This window comes from Pygocentrus nattereri, chromosome 28 (genome assembly GCF_015220715.1).
Source record: "Pygocentrus nattereri isolate fPygNat1 chromosome 28, fPygNat1.pri, whole genome shotgun sequence".
Lineage (NCBI taxonomy): Eukaryota > Metazoa > Chordata > Actinopteri > Characiformes > Serrasalmidae > Pygocentrus > Pygocentrus nattereri.
The window spans coordinates 12567655-12587655 of NC_051238.1; the positions used below are offsets into that span (position 1 = coordinate 12567655).

The following is a 20001-nucleotide window of genomic DNA, read 5'->3' on the forward strand; positions in this document are numbered from 1 at the left end:
TAGTGACTCTGTTTCACTTCCTCCTCTTCAAACATGATCAGAGATGCAGACCAAGTTAAGAATCAGAACATGTTACCAAAATGTTTGCTTTATTTAATCTTCGGGACAACTCATCCAGAATGACCAAGAGAAGAAATAAGCACTAGATTCTTTCTCACATCCTCCAATAAAGACTGCCAACGGAGTCAAAGTAAAACAAAAATAATCCATATATAGTAATAATAGTAATAATAATACATTAATCAATACAACGTGGAGTTTGTGAGCAAGACGAGGACCTAACGTCGGTCACCGTGGATACCACCAGCACTAACTCAATGCACCAACAGCAGGAAAGGAAACAAGTCTTATTTTATTAAATAAGTGTTAATCAAAGCTCTGCACTGTCATAAAATGCTTCTAAAACTTTTTCTTCTTTTTTTTGCATTTTCATTTTAGATTTTACTTTAGGCTTTTTGTTTTTCCCCAACATTTTTCTTTTTTTAGTCCACCGAAATCCTCTTTTCATTTTTTTTGAGCGCGTGTCCATGGGAAGGGATGGGTCCTTGGCTGGGTTTATTTGTTGTTTTGTGTGTATGTTGTGTGTGAGTAAGCGTGTGTATGTGTATCTGTCTGTCCTTGTCAGACTGGTTCAGGGTCAGAGCCGTAGAAAGGGTAATGCTTCAATTTCATACTGAAAAGCTGATGTTTTGACTGCGGGTGTGCATATCTGGGTGTGGGTGTGTGTGTGTGTGTGTGTATAGGGGGAGGGGATGGGGAGGTCAGACGGAAAGAGATGGAGCAAAAACAGAGAGAAAAAAGAAAATTCTCTCTTCTGGAATAAGTTGAGCATAAAAAGGAGTGTGTGCCTACAAAATTATGTGTGTGTATATAAAGTGTGTGTTTGATTATGTGTTTCTGTGTGTTCATGTGTGTTCGTATTGTGTGTAAGGCACGACCAGTCTCTATCAGTCTCTCAGATCCATGCTGGAGCCAAACAGAGCCACTAGCTGCTCCTCATAGTGAACGATGTTCCTCTTCATGATCTCTTTACACGGGCCCAGCAACCGCTCAAACGCCTGCACATCAATCACTGTAAAACAAACAACCACATCATATTAACTTACTTCATAAGTTTTTCTTTCCTTACTTAATTATTTTTCTCTACCTTTAATCTGCATGCTTGAGTCACAGTGATTTGGCACCAAGATTGACTAAGGTCAAGGAGGCCAGTATGTAAATGTAAAGTTTATCCTTTTGATATGGTTTGAAAGCAAAAATTAAAAATTTACCATACTACAGTCAGGTTCAAACAGAATTATATCAGATGACAGTTCATGGAAGACAATTCTTTTTCAGGCTATATGTCAAACATAAGGCCCACAGGCCAGATTAAGCCACAACACAATCTTTTCCAACCCGCAAACGTATTTAAATTTTCTATTAATATTGGCTCATTTCACAATGCACTGCACTGCAGTCCCCAGCATGCACTGCAACATCCTAAGCCATTAACAATCTAATTGTGGACAATGGTACACTTCAGTTATACATAGTTCCATGCCAGTCGTATCACCAAACATACTATCTGCAGTTTAGCCTATATAAACACGTTTGCTCAGCAGCTTAGAAATTAAAACATTAATAAACCTGCAGCAAAGAAAACATGTCAGGTGTCTATTTCAAGCAAACAGGCATGTTAAAAAAAAAAAAAAAAAAAAAAAAAAAAAAAAAAAATCAAGCTCCTGGGGACATTTAAATTTTTCATATATCAAGTATTCATATAATATCTCAAGGTCTACTACAGGTGCCTGTATTTTACCGCTCAAGTTTTTGTGTATTTTAATAAACAACGGTCAGTTTGATTTACAGCAAAATGGTAATTAACACTGAAATAAAACATAGGCGTTCTCTGGCCCACAGATTTGTTGAAGTTGTTTTATATGGCTCTTTTAGTGACTGAGTTTGACACCCCTGATATAGTCGGTTAAAACAGTCTTTTATTGGCTTACAGTTGGCTTCAGATTCTGAAGTTGTTTTGTGGGGTGGAGCAGAGGTTTTCTCCCTATATTTGGGTTCAGAACATCTGTGGTTTGATTAAAGCATTACTAAGCACACATGCATACCCAAGCACTTGACATCCCCGATGGCGTAAGCTGAGGCAGCTCGTGGTTTATTGGTGACAAGAGCAAGTTCTCCAAAGTACTGTCCCCTGGTGCAGCGAGTGATTTCTACCTCTGCATTATCCTGCCTGTCTGCTTTCGTCTGAGAGCGAGAGAGAGCGAGAGAGAGCGGGAGGATGTGGAACATGTGTTAATATTAATCTATATTTACACACACTATTTCTCTGTTCCATCTCATTAAAACCTCATCAGTGACCATTAAAGGGTTGGCAAATAAAATGTAAATAAGTTGTTTGGGGGCTTTAAGGTGTTACATTTCTGTTTGCTTAATAATGGAGAGAAGAACTCACTTTACTCTTCATCATGATCTTCACCTCCCCAGACTCCACGACGTAAAAGCAGTCTGCCTGATCACCCTGGCAACATGATCATCCTCATTAGTAACACATCATAGCTCAGAAATTTCCTCTATAAAATTTCAAACTCTTATAACAAGGCCATGTTCAGTACTAGCAACACTTCAAGGGGCCAGTTTTGCAGTATACTTGTATTTTGTTTTTCCCCCACTCATAACGTGTGGCTTTATGTACCAAAAACAGTCATAATTCTTTTTTAACATTACCATTTCCAACCTCTCTTGAGCCCTTAGAATTAAGAAGGCCATTTTTGTCGCTGTGCTTTTAAGACAGATCAGTGTAAATGTTCTGTTCTGATCCCAAAGCACCATGAATTCAAAACAGGCTGTTTCTGAAGTTCAGTTTCCATGTATATACAAGAGGAAGCCAATGTGACATTCTGAAAGCTTAAAAATGTCTATATAGTGGATCCAACTCTTATTTATTAAAATAAAAAACACATGTATTATTCTATTAGTCCCTATAATACAACATCAGTAAGTTATATTACTGTGTTCTCTAAGCAATATACCAATACACAAAGCTCTCCTATGGTTATCATAGTTGCTTGTTTGTGCTAAAGCTTGCATGCACATTAACAGACCTGCATGATGATTCTCTCTCCATCCTGGAAAGTCTTAACTCCCAAAACATCAACAATCTTCATCCTTTCAGATAGCTAATAAGGAAAAGTGGAGAGAAAAGACTAAGACACACAGAGGGACAGTAGCAAATGCAGCACATTCAGTATAATGTCTGTATGTAGAACACATTAATAAACAGTGCCTGATCAGACAGGATTATATAATTTATATGATCATACATTAATTACATTAGATCATAAGTGTCATAAGTCTGCCATCTGTACAAAAGTCATTATTATTTTCTATTAGTTTTTTGGTTATGGTTACATGACTTTCAAAGTCAAATGTGCCTAGTCAGCGATGCCATATGGTCAAATGGCTTCAAGCCACTTAGGATAGACTGGTGTAGATTAATTAGTGGCAGTAAGTAATTAACTTCAGCGTAGGTTAAACAAGAGAGTCACCAGCAGAACAGGCTGAAGCAAACCTTGCCATATATGAAAGGAAACTTGGCAAACATTGGGCCTTATTCACCAATATCCTCCAAAGTTTTTTCTTAAATTTGTTCTTTAGAAAGAACAGATTCAGTCAGATTCATGATGTGTTTTTAAATCGCAGAATTGTTTGCACCTTTGTGCTTTTGATTGTGTATAGATTCTGTTCTTACCCAAGAACAAATCTCAAATAAGAAAGCACTGGTGAATGTCAGTATCTTTGTGAAAACTGCATAAGTGGAAATTCCTTTTTAAGAACAGTTGGTAAATGAGGCCTATGGCCTTTATCTACACAGCTGTAATTTGGATGTAGGTTGGGGATGCTTGCAGGCTTGCCTGCTCCATGTATGACGATCAAACTCATTTGTATGAAGCACAACACTTGCTAAAGTGCTTTTCATCCAAACCAATATGCACTTCAATTCTCTCCCTCTCTCACCTCCAGAGATTTAAGCAGTGGAACAGACTCAATGAAGCTCTCGTACATCCTCCTCTTCTTTGCGTTGTTCTTCACTATGAGCCTACGGAATGTTGCTCGGTCCTGCACATAGACACATTATACACCACCTGTGTAATTTGGCCTTGCAGCTTTCATTTATTATTAGATTGTCTGGGATTCTGGAGAAACTGAAGATTTTAAACAAGTCACTCAAAAACATGACATGCTGAATGTGGTTCTGGTCATACTAACCTACAAATGACCTGCTACACTAGCTTTCTTCTTTTCTTAGATATTTGTGTGAAGGATTTCTCTAGAGAAACCTCTTTTTAATCTCCCCTGTGGCTTTGAGCCTGTGCGCCAGTTAAGCTCATTAACAGTGCCTGTGTTCAGTCTGCTATTCTAGGATTCACTCATGAATTGAGTTTCTATGTAGTAGTCTAGTTTTACCAGCCACTTGGTGGTGCTGTAGCTTAAAACAGCATGCAGGTTCTCTCACTCACACACAAAAAGTATGACTAATTTGTAATGAAGTGTGCATTAATAAATACTCACACATGTACACACAGACACTCACCAGTCCCCAAAGGGCTCCTTCCTGCTTTGCAATGATGGTAGCAGCACGGGGTGTGTTGTACATGAGCGCCAGTTCTCCAAAGCTGCCCTTATTATCATATTGACCAACGCAGCAGCCTACGCCATCCTTCTGCACCACAATATCATATACTCCCCTGCAACACAAACAATAGTGCCGTCACAACACATTTCGTCCAACTGAAGTTTGTTTACACACATGACAAACTTGTCAGTAGCAACAGAACATCCTGAACATCTGACAAGCACAAGTTCAACACAGATGGGTTCTGCCCTAGAAATTAAATAGAATGTACAGGTGAATAACATTTGCTTGTATTGTTGGACGTGTGCTGAAATCAGCATTTCGCTGCATGTTGGTGCCTGAACAAACTACTCCCACACACTGCCCGCTGGCAGAAGCTCACAGATATATTTTAATGAATTAAAGTGCATAGACTTAAGAACTTCAGGCTACCACATATTTTTCAAATGATCCAACATTCAAGCTCCATTTAAACATACGAATGGAGCTTGAATGTTCCAACGTAAACTGCAAATCATAATGCATTTCCCTTAACTAACGTGACGCATGTTCAAGTGAAACGGCATAAGGGAGGGTCTGTGAGCTGTCTGAGCATGGGGGTGGTGAAGGGAGAGGTGAAACATCTCACTGGTTAATATTTCTCCCCTGTTTTACCATGTAAATGATATATGATTTTGGTTAAAATGATTAGGGGCATGAACTAACAAGGTTATTTAAAGAAAAAAAAAAGTGAATTTTGATTTCAGAGCGATTTCAACAGGACCAAACCAAACTAACAATGGGAGAGCAAGGGATACAACCCTTTTTTAATGTAGTTAAACAGGTTAAAGTAAAACATGTTGTTGGCGATCTCATATCCCCTTAGCAACCTCATCTGTGGTCTGATATTGGACAGATTTCTCAAGATTCACCTTTAGGACTTAAGGAAAATAACTTTTCCATCATGGGTGTTTTACAAATTATGTTATATATAGACCTACATCATATACACTACAAATATGTGCACTAAAAACATTTAAAGCTCCTCAGGTAACATAGAAGCCTATTGAATTAATTGTGTTGGTATTAACGTACTAATACTTAACATAGTAGACTGTTACTAGTCTCGCGGGGCCAGAAATTATTTAATAGTGAGTACATCTGTGAGCAAGCATGAGAAATATGGCCTGATGTGGATATGTGAATGTAGACTTATTAGGTAGAGTGTGAAATTTCAAAACCAATCCAATGCCTTATGAAGGCAACGGTGCGCTCATCAACACTGTCCAATGGATTACAAGCCTGGATGTTAGGCCAGTCTCCACTTAGCAACAGAACATCCTGTATATCTGGCAACTCTCCTAATAAGCACATTGAAGTGTGTTTGGAGAACACATCACATGCACTAAAAAAAAAAAATTACCTCTTGTAAGTGTAAACTAGTACTGTTAGCTAATGATAGCATTTCGCTAGCTAGTCTGTTTTGCTGGTTACGTTGTTTTGCTTGCATTATTGTTTTGTCCTCAGGACAACATAACGGCGTAAACTAGATGTATTTGGGGGTGGGTTTTTAGAAAGGCTGAACACCTGTTTGTGGCAGATTCTGCCCCAATCCCACATCAGAGGTTTTAAAAATTGTCCCCAGATGTGTATTCTAGTTACATCACATCTGCATGACTACTGTTATTACTAGCCCTTTCATCTGCTACCATTAACTCCACCGACGGTGTAAGCTCCCAGCAGATTTATTCATAAACAATAAGTGCTGGGAACAAAGTTTGTTTTCATTTGTAGCAGGGATGTGATAGATAGGAGATGTTTGTTTAGATTACTCAAATAATGTTAAAAATATTCAAATGGCATTTCTGGGGACTGCCCCAGATGTATGCAAACACAGACACACATATTTACCTCTCAATGACGTAGAAATTATCCCCGTCATCTCCCTGATTGATTACGTGTTCTTGGGGTTGCACAATCACTTCAAACATGGCGTCCAGCACTTGTGAAAACTGCTCCTGTTAAAACCACAGGGTGAGAGGCGCTATGAGGATCAGAGAGTGTGTCTAAGTGTCTGTGTGCAAGAGAGAGGAAGAGAGAGAATGTGGGTGTACCTGGTCAAGAGCTTTAAACAGTAGTATGTCTTTGCAGGCCTCCTGTAACCTGCATCTCTGTTCGTCTGTTTTTGGATGAACGACTCTTGGCTCAGAGTCTTCCTCATCATCATCAGGATTTAAAGGCTCTGCACACACTGGGAGACAAAACTACCATTAAAATTTAAGACACTGTCAGCAGAGTTTATCTGAGTAAGACAGGGTAAAAAGTACTTTAGAGCTGTCACTACCGCTAAGTAACTGTGCAGTTGTGATTGTTGTAATAATTCAGTTATAAAGAGTTTTAAAAAGAAAAAAAGAACAATTAAAATGGACACTGCCTGTTCTCACTCGAACACTGACGAAATGGCTGTCAGTATTACTGCCTTCAGATAATTGTTTTCAATGTGGTACATCATTGTAGTTTGTAACAATCGACCTCTTGACAACTATTTTTAATTTTTTAGTAAGCCTATCTAGCAGAACCAACTGCATATTGTGCCCTCATGCATAGACCCTCTCCTATGAACATTCCTCAACTTATCCTCAGTTTACTGGAAATGAAATAAATGTACTTTTTCTAACTGATAGCACTGGTCAAGCAATTGTTTATTTGTTCATTAACGGTTAATCAGTAAATTGCTTACATTCCTATGCACTTGACTTTCAAAAAGTCCAAAATAATTTACATTTTTGGACATAAGCATATAAATTGATGTGTGGGGCTCTTTTTCTAACTGTAAAACATATGGCTATACAATATTATATTGTTTCATCAAGTAGGAAAATTTTAATCAAATAATTGCGTTTAGGCTAACTGAATAACTGTGATGGCTCTAAAGGAGCTCATGACTGCATCTTAGTCTCCTGAGCCCTTGTCTTAACCACCCCGCCTAAATTTGCTCTCTCCCATGATGCCTTGGCACATGTCTCAGAATGTATGGGGGGTGGGCTTGTCCCTGCTGGACCATTAACAGTGGGTGGAGCAGAATTGCTCTTTATAGCACTCATTTTAAGGTCTGGGTCAGTATAACGGAATGCACCACCACGGACCATAAACAGACATATAGGCTATATATTAATACATCATTTACAGTCATTTGTTAAATCAGATTGTTTATCTCACTGAAAACAAAGCTTTCAAACATGGAAATTACCATTCGTCATAGAAAGCCATTATTAAGTAACTTTACAAAACAGAACATTAAAACTTCCCCATGCTGGGAAAGACAATTGAAATGTCAAATTAAGAAAATACTTTTAGTGTAACAAACATTAGGGGGTCCGAATTAGCGAGCACACAGGAAGGGGGGTGCATAATTACTGAGATACACACCCTAGGGGGGAAATGACAGACAGAGAGGCAGACCACATCTCTCCGTCTCACACACACTTTCTAAACCACATGATTAGTGCAATGACGTCAAAAACAGCTCACCCGACACTCTCCGGTTAAATCTGCTGGGGGGAGGGGCTGGGGGGAGAGAGAGAGAGAGAGAGATAGTTAATGAAGGTTCACATTCTCTTCTTGGTACACGTAAATGTAAACAAACTATCTTCCCCATGTCCCTGTAGCTACTATGTGGGTGTACTGCCTCTGAGGTCAGTCAAAAGGTCTAACCCAGAGACTGCAGCAGCTTTAAGTGTGTGTGTGTGAGAGAGACAGAACATTCTCTCTGTCTCAAACACACACAAACAGTTAGACGCATTGACATGACTGTGGTAGAATCACTGCCTTGGGGTTCTCTCTCTGTCCATTCCTCCTTTCATTACATTCTCTCTCACCACGCTGTAAGAACCCATTAAATCCATGGTGTGAAAGTGGGCTTCAGCAGTGCACATTTAACCAACAGCGCACACACTCATGCAAAGTGCTGCTGATCTTGTGGGAGCATTGTGGTAATTAACAACTAAGATCTTACATCGTGCATTAAATCTTTTCATCAGTTTGATGAACGAGAATGAGATCAGTAACCTAAATTAAAACAAAAAGAACAGAAACACAGAAGAAAACAAAAAATAAAACAAGACAGCACTTCCTACTTCAAGTGAGTGAATGCATGAAGGTGCATGTGCCTATACCATCAGAAATGAAACCTCATGAGCTGTGAAAAAGGTCACAAGTTCAGAAACTAACCCTCTTTAGTAGGGTCTGGCATCATTGCTTCCAAGAAAAAAAATGTGTCATAAAAGGAAATTCTGGTGCGTGGTCGTCATGCTCTGATCACAATGACTGTCACTTGCAATATAAATTACAAAGCACTGCTAAGCTCTCACAGCATAACAACAGTCCACAGACATTACCAAAGTCAATTTCAGACAAAATCTAAAGAAGCTGGTTGTTCTACTTGCTAACAATGATCATTGTCACATGTGATTTTTTTGTCCCCCATTTGAAAGCTAAAGAAATACATCAGAATGTGACAAAGAAAGCTTTTAAGGATCTTTTTTTAATTGTTATCTTAGTTCTGATTGGCCTATAAAAATAAAATGCCATATCTGGGATTTTCTGAATAACAACCATGCACTACTGTTGTGCTGTGTTGGAGCAGCTGAGGGATTCTCCCTTAGAATAATCTGCTCGAAGCAGACACCCCCACTTTCCCAAAATGAAAAACCCTTCAAACCGACACAATTCATGCTAATGACACATTAAAAACAGACAATTCCGCCAAAAATGGCCAAGTTTGCATGCATGACTTATGTATGTACATCAGTTTGGGTGGGTGACACTGCAAATATATAACTTTCATAATACCAAAAAACACATAGTACTATACTACACATATTGCCCAAAATTTGACACATATGTACCTTAAGAAAATCAGATATCCGCATTAGCCCACCATTGCCATATTGATGTATCCCTAGAGATTACCATATGATCAACCACTGTGTGTGTGTGTGTGTGTGTGTGTGTGTGTGTGTGTGTGTGTGTTAGTGCGTGCACACACAATCCTAACAGTCCCTATTCTCTAACCTCAGTAGCCCAGGCAATTTAGTGAAAGGCAGCCATGAATCCTCTAGGGAAATTTAGAGAGTAAAAATGTTTTGGACTATTCAGAACTTGACTGCATTTAGATTAAATATGATTTTTTTCTTCATTCGTCTGGGTGATGTTAGGCTAAGGTCAAGATATCATGAGTTTTATTTGGGTACTTTTTTTTTTTTAAACCTGTGAAATAAACACCAATGTGTACATGAGAGATTCTCTCGCTGCACGAGTGTGCACACAGATATCGTAGATGAGGTGCTTCAGCCTCACGTGTGAGGGATATCAAGTGCCTGAAGTTGCCATGACAACAAAATACAAGGAAGACCTCCTCATCGCCATAACAACACCCCTTCCAACCCACCACCCACTCTTATAACGACCAAGGTGATCTGACTGAGAAAGCAAGAGAAAACAGTGAAAAGAAATAGTGAGGGTGCGGGGAGATGGATATGGGGTGAAGGGGTATGCCCAAAAGGAGAAAGGAGGGAGCCAGTGCGCCTGAAAGGAGAGCAAGCAAGAGCGAGAGAGAGCGAGAGAGAGCGAGAGAGAGGAACATAAGAGAAGAGAAAGGAAGAACAGGAAAAACAAGAATAATAGCTGTACAGCAGTCATGCATATCAGTTAATTTCATGCACATCTCTTAGCATGTTATTAAAACTGCTGATGGACGACTACAAATCCGGTAAAGTGGAATGTCAGAGTGCAAATAAGCGAGTGAAAACTATCCAAAATTATATTTTCCCCACATTCTTTTCCATCATCTGTCACCGCGATGGCAAGAGAAAGGCATTTTCAACCTGCTACACATTATTAGTCAGCAAAGATAATCATTCCGCAGGAAAGAATTGCTTAAATGGAGTTTGCATGTTCTCCCCGTGTCTGCGTGGGTTTCCTCCGGGTTCTCCGGTTTCCTCCCACAGTCCAAAGACATGCAGTCAGGCCAATTGGACATGCTAAATTGTACCTAGGTGTGAGTGTGTGAGTGACTGTCTGTGTCTGTCTGTCTGCCCTGCGATGGACTGGCGACCTGTCCAGGGTGTATCCTGCCTTCCGCCCGAAGACTGCTGGGATAGGCTCCAGCTCCCCCCCGCGACCCTGACGGAGAAGCGGCTTAGAAAATGGATGGATGGATGGATGGATTTGTCTCACAAATGCAGGCACTTTGTACAGGAGAACTCTCCATCATGAAAAGCAATTCAGAACCCTTTTCTCTAAATAAACCAGGGCGTATGCAGCAATTCCTCTTTAAAGGGCTTATATGATAGTTTTTCTCTTTTTTAAATAACAGATTGACAACGTGTAAACATTGTTAATGCTTTTAAACATAACATTCACTCTACAAGTCGGCACAGTCCATATATAGAAACTTGTCTGCAAAAACAGCACATTTGGAAGGCCTTGTTTTTGTGATGTCAGGAAAACCAATTAATTTAGATCAGCCAATTCAGCCTACAACAGTTTAGCCCTGCCAGTCCATGCTGAACTTATAAGGAGTGTTTCAGCCTGCTCTTTATTCTGAATGAGGCACAGTATTAGGCAGCCAACTGGCACAGGCATTGTTTACATATATCATGCAACCAACATATACACCGCTCAGGCATAACATTATGAACACCTCCATGTTTCTAAACTCATTTTCTATTTTTATCAGCTCCACTTACTCTATAGCTGCACTTTGTAGTTCTACAATTATAGACTGTAGTCCATCTGTTTCTCTGCATATGTTGTTAGCCCTCTTTTACCCTGTTCTTCAAAGGTCAGGAACCCCATGGACCCTCACAGAGCAAGTACTATTTGGATGGTGGATCATTCTCAGCACTGCAGTAACACTGACATGATGGTGGTGTGTTAGTGTGTGTTGTGCTAGTATGAGTGGATCAGACACAGCAGTGCTGCTGGAGTTTTTAAACACTGTGCCCACTTACTGTCCACTCTATTAGACACTTCTACTTTGTTAGTCCACCTTGTAGACGTACAGTTTATGTTGATCATCCTCTAGTACTTTATCAGTGGTCAGAGGACGCTGTCCACATGACGCTGCTGGCTGGATATTTTTGGTTAGTGGACTATTCTCAGTCCAGTAGTGACACTGAGGTGTTTAAAACTGTGAGAGAGAATGTAATAACGTTGTGTTCGACTACAGTCTGTAACTGTAGAACTACAAAGTGCACCTATATAGTAAGTGGAGCTGATAAAATGGACAATGAGCGTAGCAACAATGAGGTGGTCATAACGTTGCGCCTGATTGGGATATCTTAAAGGCACAGTAACAATAACAGCCTCTTTATTTTTGAATAACAAAATGCTTGGAAAAGTTCATATAAAATAAATTGTCTGCTTGTGGTACACAAACTCACTCAAACCCTATAGTGATCATCTAGAAAAAATAAAACAAGAAAAATGTAAACCACTTTCCCTTTAAATGACAGGAACAGCATAAGAAGGGGGAAAAAAACAGGGCTAGACAAATTTAAAATACAAAGAAGCCTTAAAAATACTTGGTGCTATATTTCAGTCAATTCGCTACTGTTCTATCATGGCCTCTCTGGTAGCACGAGTCATGTACAATCCAGGCCTTGAAGGCCTTCACTGAAAGCCCAGGAGAACAAACACTGGTTTCATATCTACATGAATAAGATTTAAAAGCATTTTTCTAATTTCAGAGCTTGCTGAAGTAGCCAGCTGCCTTGTTATAAGTATCTGTATTAAATAACTCAGGTGTGCTGCTGCCTGTAATCATAACTCTTGATGACTTGTCTTGCAGTCTTGGGTATGAATTGCAGTTAAACACACTAAGACAGTGAAAACATGAACATAACATATGGATACAGCAGTATGCAAATATGGATAACAGCTTTTTCAAACACATATTTGACCAGCTAATTATTATATCTCTATACATCTATCACACAACTCAAAAAAAGTTAGGGATATTTGGCTTTTGGGTGAAATTTATGTAAAACGTAAAAAGATCACGCTACAGTGATATTATATTTTAAAAGTAGGGCATTTACGTAGAAGCACGCAATGGTGATTTCCTCATCCCAAACAATTTATTGAAACAAAAGCCAACAACAGTGGTGGATATACCGCAACAAAAAATGTCAATGTCTCAATAACTTGTCATGTGCCCTTGAGCATCAATTACAGCTTGACAATGACGTCTCATGCCGTTTAAAAGTCGACTTATTGTCTGCTGAGGCATGGCATCCCACTATTCTTGAAGGGCAGCCCTCAGGTCATTGAGGCTCTGGGGTACAGAGTTACAAGCCTCTACACGGCGACTCAGCTGATCCCATACGTTTTCTATGAGTCAGGTCTGGAGAAAGTGCAGGCCACTCCATTTGAGGTACCCCAGTCTTCAGAAGCCGTTCCCTAATGATGCGACCTCGATGAACTGGAGCATTGTCATCCATGAAGATGAAATTAGGCCTGTGTTGTTCATGCAGAGGCACAATGACTGGATTAATGATGTTAATCAAGTAGTATGGACTTGTCACTGCATCAATCACAAAGTGTAGAGCAGTTCTGTATTGACTAGACACACCTGCCCACACTGCAACACTGCCACCACCACCTTGCCGTTAAGCTCCTTGTTAGAGAAGAGCAAGTTGTGCAAAAAGTACTAAAAACATTGAACAGTTGGACATGTGCATTCAAACGTTTAGAGAAGGTCACATTAAGTTCACCGGTAAAGGTTAGAGTTCAAATTAGGTTCATCAATTTCACAGAAAAGCCAAATATCCCTAACTTTTTTCTCTAACACACACACACACACACACACACACACACACACACACACACATTTTATATATATATATATATATATATATATATATATATATATATATATATATATATATATATATATATATATATATATATAAATATATATACACACACACACACACACGTGTGTGTGTGTGTGTGTATGTATAAATGTTATATTTCAAAATTGGCAGATGTGTAAATGAAGAGCAACAGATATAGGTAAGATTTTATTTGCTGAACCTAACCCAGATTAAAATGGGAAATCCCCACTGGCCATGCAGTTCAGTTGAAGCCTAACCTCACTGTGCATCTGGAAAACCACGTTAGCATGTGCACATGTGTCTCTTAGCTAGACAGGAATGAGGCAGTTAAAAACAGTGACAATGGTGAGTAGAGGATTACAAAACTGATATAAACTCACCCCCCTCTCTCTCTCTGAGTCAGTCTCTCAAAGTTTGTACTTAGATGCTTTGAGTGCACTGTCGACAGCACAAAGTGTACTGGGAGTGTGCAAGTAGAGATTAAAAAGGGCCTCTTTGTGCACGTGTTTATCTTTGTTGCAGAATAGGTCATCTTGAACTCACTCCTATCACCCACAATGCACTGCTCAGTAACACTGTGGCTATGATGGGACAAAATGGTTGGGGTGAATAAGGGTCTGATGGGTTGTGCGCATTTCTTTGCATAAGGGCAAAAAGTATTTTTTTAAAGAAAATTTACATACTATCTGAATAACACTTTGCATCTCAAAAAAAGAAGGAAGAAACATCAGTAATGTTACTTATTTTAATGCAAGATGATGTAGGGCATGTAAAAGTGTCCTATATCATCACTCACTTTTTAAAAATAGTGTTATATCGTTTGTTAACATTGTTAAAAGTATAAAAATGCACAACTCACTCCCTGATCCATACAGTTTGTACAGGGAAAATGCAAAAAAATAATCCATGTGAATACCTGTTTTTGCGAGTTCATTAAGAAAGAAAGAAAAAAAAAACAGCGCAATTACAAATATCTACTTATGGCAGTTTAATCCCACCAATTCACACTGAAGTTATAAAAATGTTTACACAATGCAATGAACAGCTGGTAGAAAAAAGAAAAAATATGAGAAATTGTGCTGACGACATCTGCCACAGAATCATGTTGTAATGGTCAGAAACGCTGAATATGAGGGCCCCAGTTATTTCTGATGCTGCTCTTGTCTGCACTCACACGAGTGAGAGAAAAACAAGAAACAAAGAGAAATAGATAAGTGCACACGTCATGCAAGTCAGCAAGGAAACCACAGCCTCTTTTTCTTTCTCTCACACCTCACACACACACACACACACACACACACACTTTGAAACTCTCTCTTCAACTTACACAAAAACACACAAGCAAACTGAGAACAGTGCAGGCATGATTAATTACACACCACACTTCAATCTGTTGCAGCTCAATAATAATGAACTGCACACACATTTATGGCCACTCTCTGCACATACGTTATTTTATGGCGCCGAGTGTCTTGGTGTGAGACACTTACAAACAGTGAAACAGACTTTTGTATTTTCTCAAAACCCCAAAATAAATAAATTTTCTAAATGTTCCCAGTGATCTTAGTACTACAAAAATAAAAGCTGTTTGACCAACATTTAAAAGAACATCCTATGTGGTCAGCATAGTCTCCTTTGGGACAATTTTTTTGGTTATAAAATCCAGACTTCCACTTTTCCACTACTTTCCCTCTGTTTTTCTCATACTCCTTCTTTTCCTGTTACGAGCAATCAATTCTAATGTGCCCACATCCTCCCTTTCTCTCCCTCTCTCAGACTCCCCTCACCACTCTGTCACATGCCGCTGTTCCCTCTCCAGCTTTCCTCCCCACTTTCTCTCTCTCTATGGCTTCTGAGACCCATAAAAGGCATTGTGGCCCTGCCCTGTAGTGTGCCAGTGGGTTTAACTCTTTGCTGACTAAGAGACAAGATTAGCTTAACTCAAAGAGGGGTGGGCAAGTACAGAGAGTGGAGAATTTCCAATTATCAATAATATTGGCTAATATTTTGAGACTGTTGAAAAACAAACACCATCAAACAGTTTTAATTAAGCAGGTTCCCAGCATTCTTCCTTTTTGTTTCTGTTAGTCCTCGTTTTTCCTAACAAATGGTGCTTTTCATGTTAGATAGGAGTGTTTTATTAAAATGTTACAGAAATAAAATAAGGAAATGAATTTGGGCGATATTCTACAGAAACTGTAGGAATTTTGCTGATAACAAATCTAGTCAAGGCCAAAGTAGTACTGTTTTAGTTACAATAGTGTTACTAACTTAGAACATAACATACAGCATTGTGCAAAAGTCAGAGGCAATTCTTCATTTATTTATCTTCCAGTCAACAATTGCCACCAAGTACAAACTGTATTGTTTATTTTCACTGTCAGGAAATAAATAAGCAGAAAACAAAAGTTTAACAGAAAATTACACAGACAACTAGATATCACATTTTTCAATGTGTAGTGTGTCAGTATTTTGCCTTTATCACAGCTTCCATTCTTGTCTAAAGACGTTCACATCTTCAAATAAATTTTTTCCACACCTCCAAAGTTCAGTCTTAGAAGTTGGTTACATTTTCTGATTCTCATTATCCAAGTAATCCTAAGCACATTCAACAATGTTGAGGTCTGGACCTCTGAGGTCTGGACGTCTGAATTTCAGCTTTTATTGTCCTGATATTTACACCTAGATGTGTTCAACAAAGACACATTCTCAGGTTAGCAAAAAATAGGAAGAAACAGTTGTAAAGTTGATAACATTACATTTAGTTGCATGTCCCTTGCTTATTAAATTGCATCAAGCCAGTGACCCACTGACCACCAAGCTGTTGCAACATTCTTTTTTCTTTTTCTAAGTTTTTACTGCAGCTTCTTTCAGTTGTGTGTATTGGGGTTGGGGGGTTGTGGGGGAGTTCCATCTTCAGTTCCCTGTTCAGGAGGTGAAATGCATGCTCAGTCGGGTTAAAGTTGGGTGACTAACTTGTCCTGTCTAAAACCTTCCAATTTTTTGTGTTGGCAGTGTGTTCTGGGTCATTGTCTTGCTGCATGATGAAGCCCCCCCAATTAGATTTGAAGCATTTCTCTGTAAATTGGCAGACAGAATATTTCTGCAGACTTTTCAATTCATTCACTTATACCATCATATCACTGTGTTGTCGGATGAAAACCTTGTATCTCTAAAATGGTTACTTGACAGGAGAAGTACAAAAAAAAACACTTTACTTTAAATGTAAGTCAATGGAACCAGACTTTTTTCCAAGTCATTCTGGGTCATTTCTTTAGGGCCATTCCTCATGAAATTTACACGCAATGTTAAGGACAATGAATGCTTTCAAAATGTGTCAAAAACTGAAAAATGTCAAAAATGGAGATACGAGGTTTTCTTCTGACAACAGCAATATGCTCCATCATCAATAAACACTAGTAAGCCCATTGCAGAAGCAGCCATGACAAATAAGCTTGTATGTTTTGGACCACATGCAGATCTTTTCTTTCTCCACACTTAAGCCATTCCATCACTGTGGCAGAAGACCATCTTGGTCTCATCAGTCCATAAAAGTCCACAGAACGTTTGTGGCTCATCTCTGCATTTCTTTGGGAAATTCAATCTGGCTTCTGATTCTTAGTGCTGATGAGTAGTTTGCATTTTGTAGTATGGCAGTATTTCTGCTCTTAAAGCCTTTTAACAGTGGATTATATTCATGTCCTGTTAAGATTGTTGGTGATGTCACTGACATTGTTTTTTTTGCTTTTTGTTTTTTTCCCCACAGCCCTCGCACTACGTCATCAACAACCGCTTTCCTTGGTCGACCAGTTTGATGTCCGATTGTTCAGACACCAAATGTTGTATGGCTCTGATCTGTAATAGTTCTGATTGATTTTCTCTCTTTTCTCAACTTTAACACAGCTTACTTTTCTTCCATAGACAGCTCTCTGGTCTTCGCGTTTATCCTTTTTACAACAAATGCAGTCTTTGCAGGCAAATCCAGGGCTTAAACCAAGAGCAGGCATTCTGAGGTACTAACTGTTTAAATACTCAGTCTAACAGAGACAAGAAACAAGAGGCATTTGTCAATGTGTTTTTGCTCACTTGAAAAATAGGTGGGTTCAATCATAAGATGCCAAGTTATTTAACACTTCTAGATGCAAATACCAGGAAAGAAAAGCTGGACATCCATTATTATCCAAACTTATCTTTTAACCTAAAGCCAAAATGTCCTTCAGTGTATAACAAAAATAAAAGAACGGGCCTTGCTGTTATACTTTGTATATGTGTTGTACAGTCATGTACTACTGCTACTTAAAGTCTGAAATTTCTTTTAGGATGATTCTCTAGGTTCTTTCTTTTTGCCTATCTACTATATCTGCACCTATCTATCTAAAATCTATGCTAACTAACTCTGTGCCATCCTGTGAACCTTTGGAAAGAGTGTAGACATCTAAACCGAATAAAGGAATCAGGGAATTACGCTTCATGCTTGTGCGTTTGTGATGTGTTTAGGGCAAGGTCATTTCATCTGAACGGTATCCTCTGCGTGATTAAACAAGGCCACCATTTGTCTACTTTATCTGCTCTCTGATTGGGCAAGGCTACTGCCCATCTCTGTATCTGCACAGCCACGCTTCCAGCCTGAACGTCACAAGGACACCTGGATCCACCACGATTTCATTGTGGAATAGAATCGAGTTTATCTGATGCATGATGTCTGCCATGACTGTAAGACAAAAGCTTCACCAACAACAGCAAACATGGTTTTGCCATCTTCTAGCAATTAGCTAACTTGTTCAAGGTGAATGATAGTGATGCTTGGTGCTTTCACAACCAAACAAGGTAAATGTTTTCAGTGCTGTGAAATGGAAGCAGTTTTTCTCACAATACAAGCTAAAAGTGCCTTTGCTGAAGGCTTAGACTGTCCTCTTACTCCAAACCACCCATCACCCACCTCTTGTCCCAATGAACCTCTGTACTAATCAGATTATCCAGCATGTCAGAAACAAACTGAAAATGCGTGTGTATGTTGTTAAGAGGTGAAGTGTTTTATAATGAAAAGGATAGAAACCAGAAGGGCTAAGGCAGCAAACTAACTAAACTAATCGTGTCAGAGACTGACACAAAAAAGTCACCTCAACTGTCTTCCCAGTGCCTGTGGATTTCAGATACAGATGCACGACTTGGCAAGCGATTCAGGGGATAATTAGTTTGAAGATGTACACCCTACACTTTACCATAAATAATGTTGTCATTCATTTCTGGTTTGCAGGTCATTCCGATGGCACAATTATTGCTGGTTCTCGATTGTATTGTAAGAGAATTTAGGCTGAAACAAAAAGTAGCCAAGCAACCTCTAACGACACTAGAAGACAAATCACTTTGCAGATCTGAAGTAGTATTTAAGCAGTTTGTGCTTATGCAAGAAGAACTCTGTTAGCTGATTACTTATGCCTCTCTCTACTTTATTACTTTTGCCTATCTCTACTTTATTACTCATTCATGTTGTAAATGTAATGTTTGCTTATGATCACCAGAGTAACAAGAAGGTTAGCTTTGGAAAAACTCTTTTGTAAAATGAGAATTCACCATTCATGATCTGAGCATCGTACGATGAACCTTCCAACAGAAGGTTCATCCACAGTTGATTTTCATGTCCTGAGTTGTTTTAGTGAGTTTACGTGTGTAATTTTAGCTGAAGTAACATCAGTTATTACTTTACTATTCATGTTTCATTTACGTCCGATGTCCATTTTACTATTTTTATTGAGATTTCTTTTTAAAACTACAGATTTGGACAGTTGCCTATGGCTATTATGTCAAACCCCATGTGGAATTATATAGCCTAAACAATGGAGTATAAATGTAGCAGCTTTTTCATATCCTGTCTAAGCAGTGACCTTTACCCACTAGGCTTTCTGAATAGACAACCTTGAACAAAGGTTTATTTTAGCTTGACCTAGTATTAACTCTTAGCAGGTCTTTTATGAAAATAAAATTAGACTTTCTTAGGCAAGATACTCTTTAAAACTGTTATAAATACAGAGAACAGCTTTGCTAAAAACTTGCAGTCTCACATAGATCTTATATTGGCACATTATCTTATACTGGCATCACCTCCTTCAATATCTTCTTTTTTAGTAGATACCACTTAGGCTCGCTCTGTGCTACCTGAGCCGCCAGGATAGGGGCACTGGCAAAAAAGGAAAGAGTGTGAGAAATACAAACAACGAAGGATGAGTTTGTCTTCTCTTCCTCATTCTGCCGTTGCTACAGACAGACAATGAGGAAGTATCAAAGTCCAGATTGTTATCCTGACCTGACAAAAGGGTAGCCATGAGTCTTGACTAATGCACACTTACACAAACCATTACAATACTTTGCCATCTTTTCTGGACAGCAACACAAACAAGTTACTCGTTTTCCAAGCACTGCAAGTTCAGGCAGACACTTAAAATATGTTGTTTTTCTTGCTGTGCATTATAGCTCCACCCAAAACTGCAT

The 20001-nt window shown here is 39.0% G+C and overlaps 1 protein-coding gene across 1 annotated transcript in view; it reads right to left on the minus strand.

Annotated features, from left to right (window-relative positions):
- Positions 1–70: 70 nt before the first annotated feature.
- Positions 71–20001, minus strand: part of prkar2aa (protein kinase, cAMP-dependent, regulatory, type II, alpha A) — a 29751-nt gene continuing 9820 nt past the window's right edge. Inside the window, exons 2-10 of the mRNA XM_037535826.1 lie at positions 8144–8179; positions 6727–6863; positions 6524–6630; positions 4592–4745; positions 4015–4116; positions 3102–3176; positions 2453–2518; positions 2106–2244; positions 71–1072 (exon numbers count right to left, since the gene is read on the minus strand). Coding sequence (XP_037391723.1) covers positions 948–1072; positions 2106–2244; positions 2453–2518; positions 3102–3176; positions 4015–4116; positions 4592–4745; positions 6524–6630; positions 6727–6863; positions 8144–8179 — 941 coding nt within the window. The 3' untranslated portion in view covers positions 71–947. The remainder of the gene's footprint in view (positions 1073–2105; positions 2245–2452; positions 2519–3101; positions 3177–4014; positions 4117–4591; positions 4746–6523; positions 6631–6726; positions 6864–8143; positions 8180–20001) is intronic.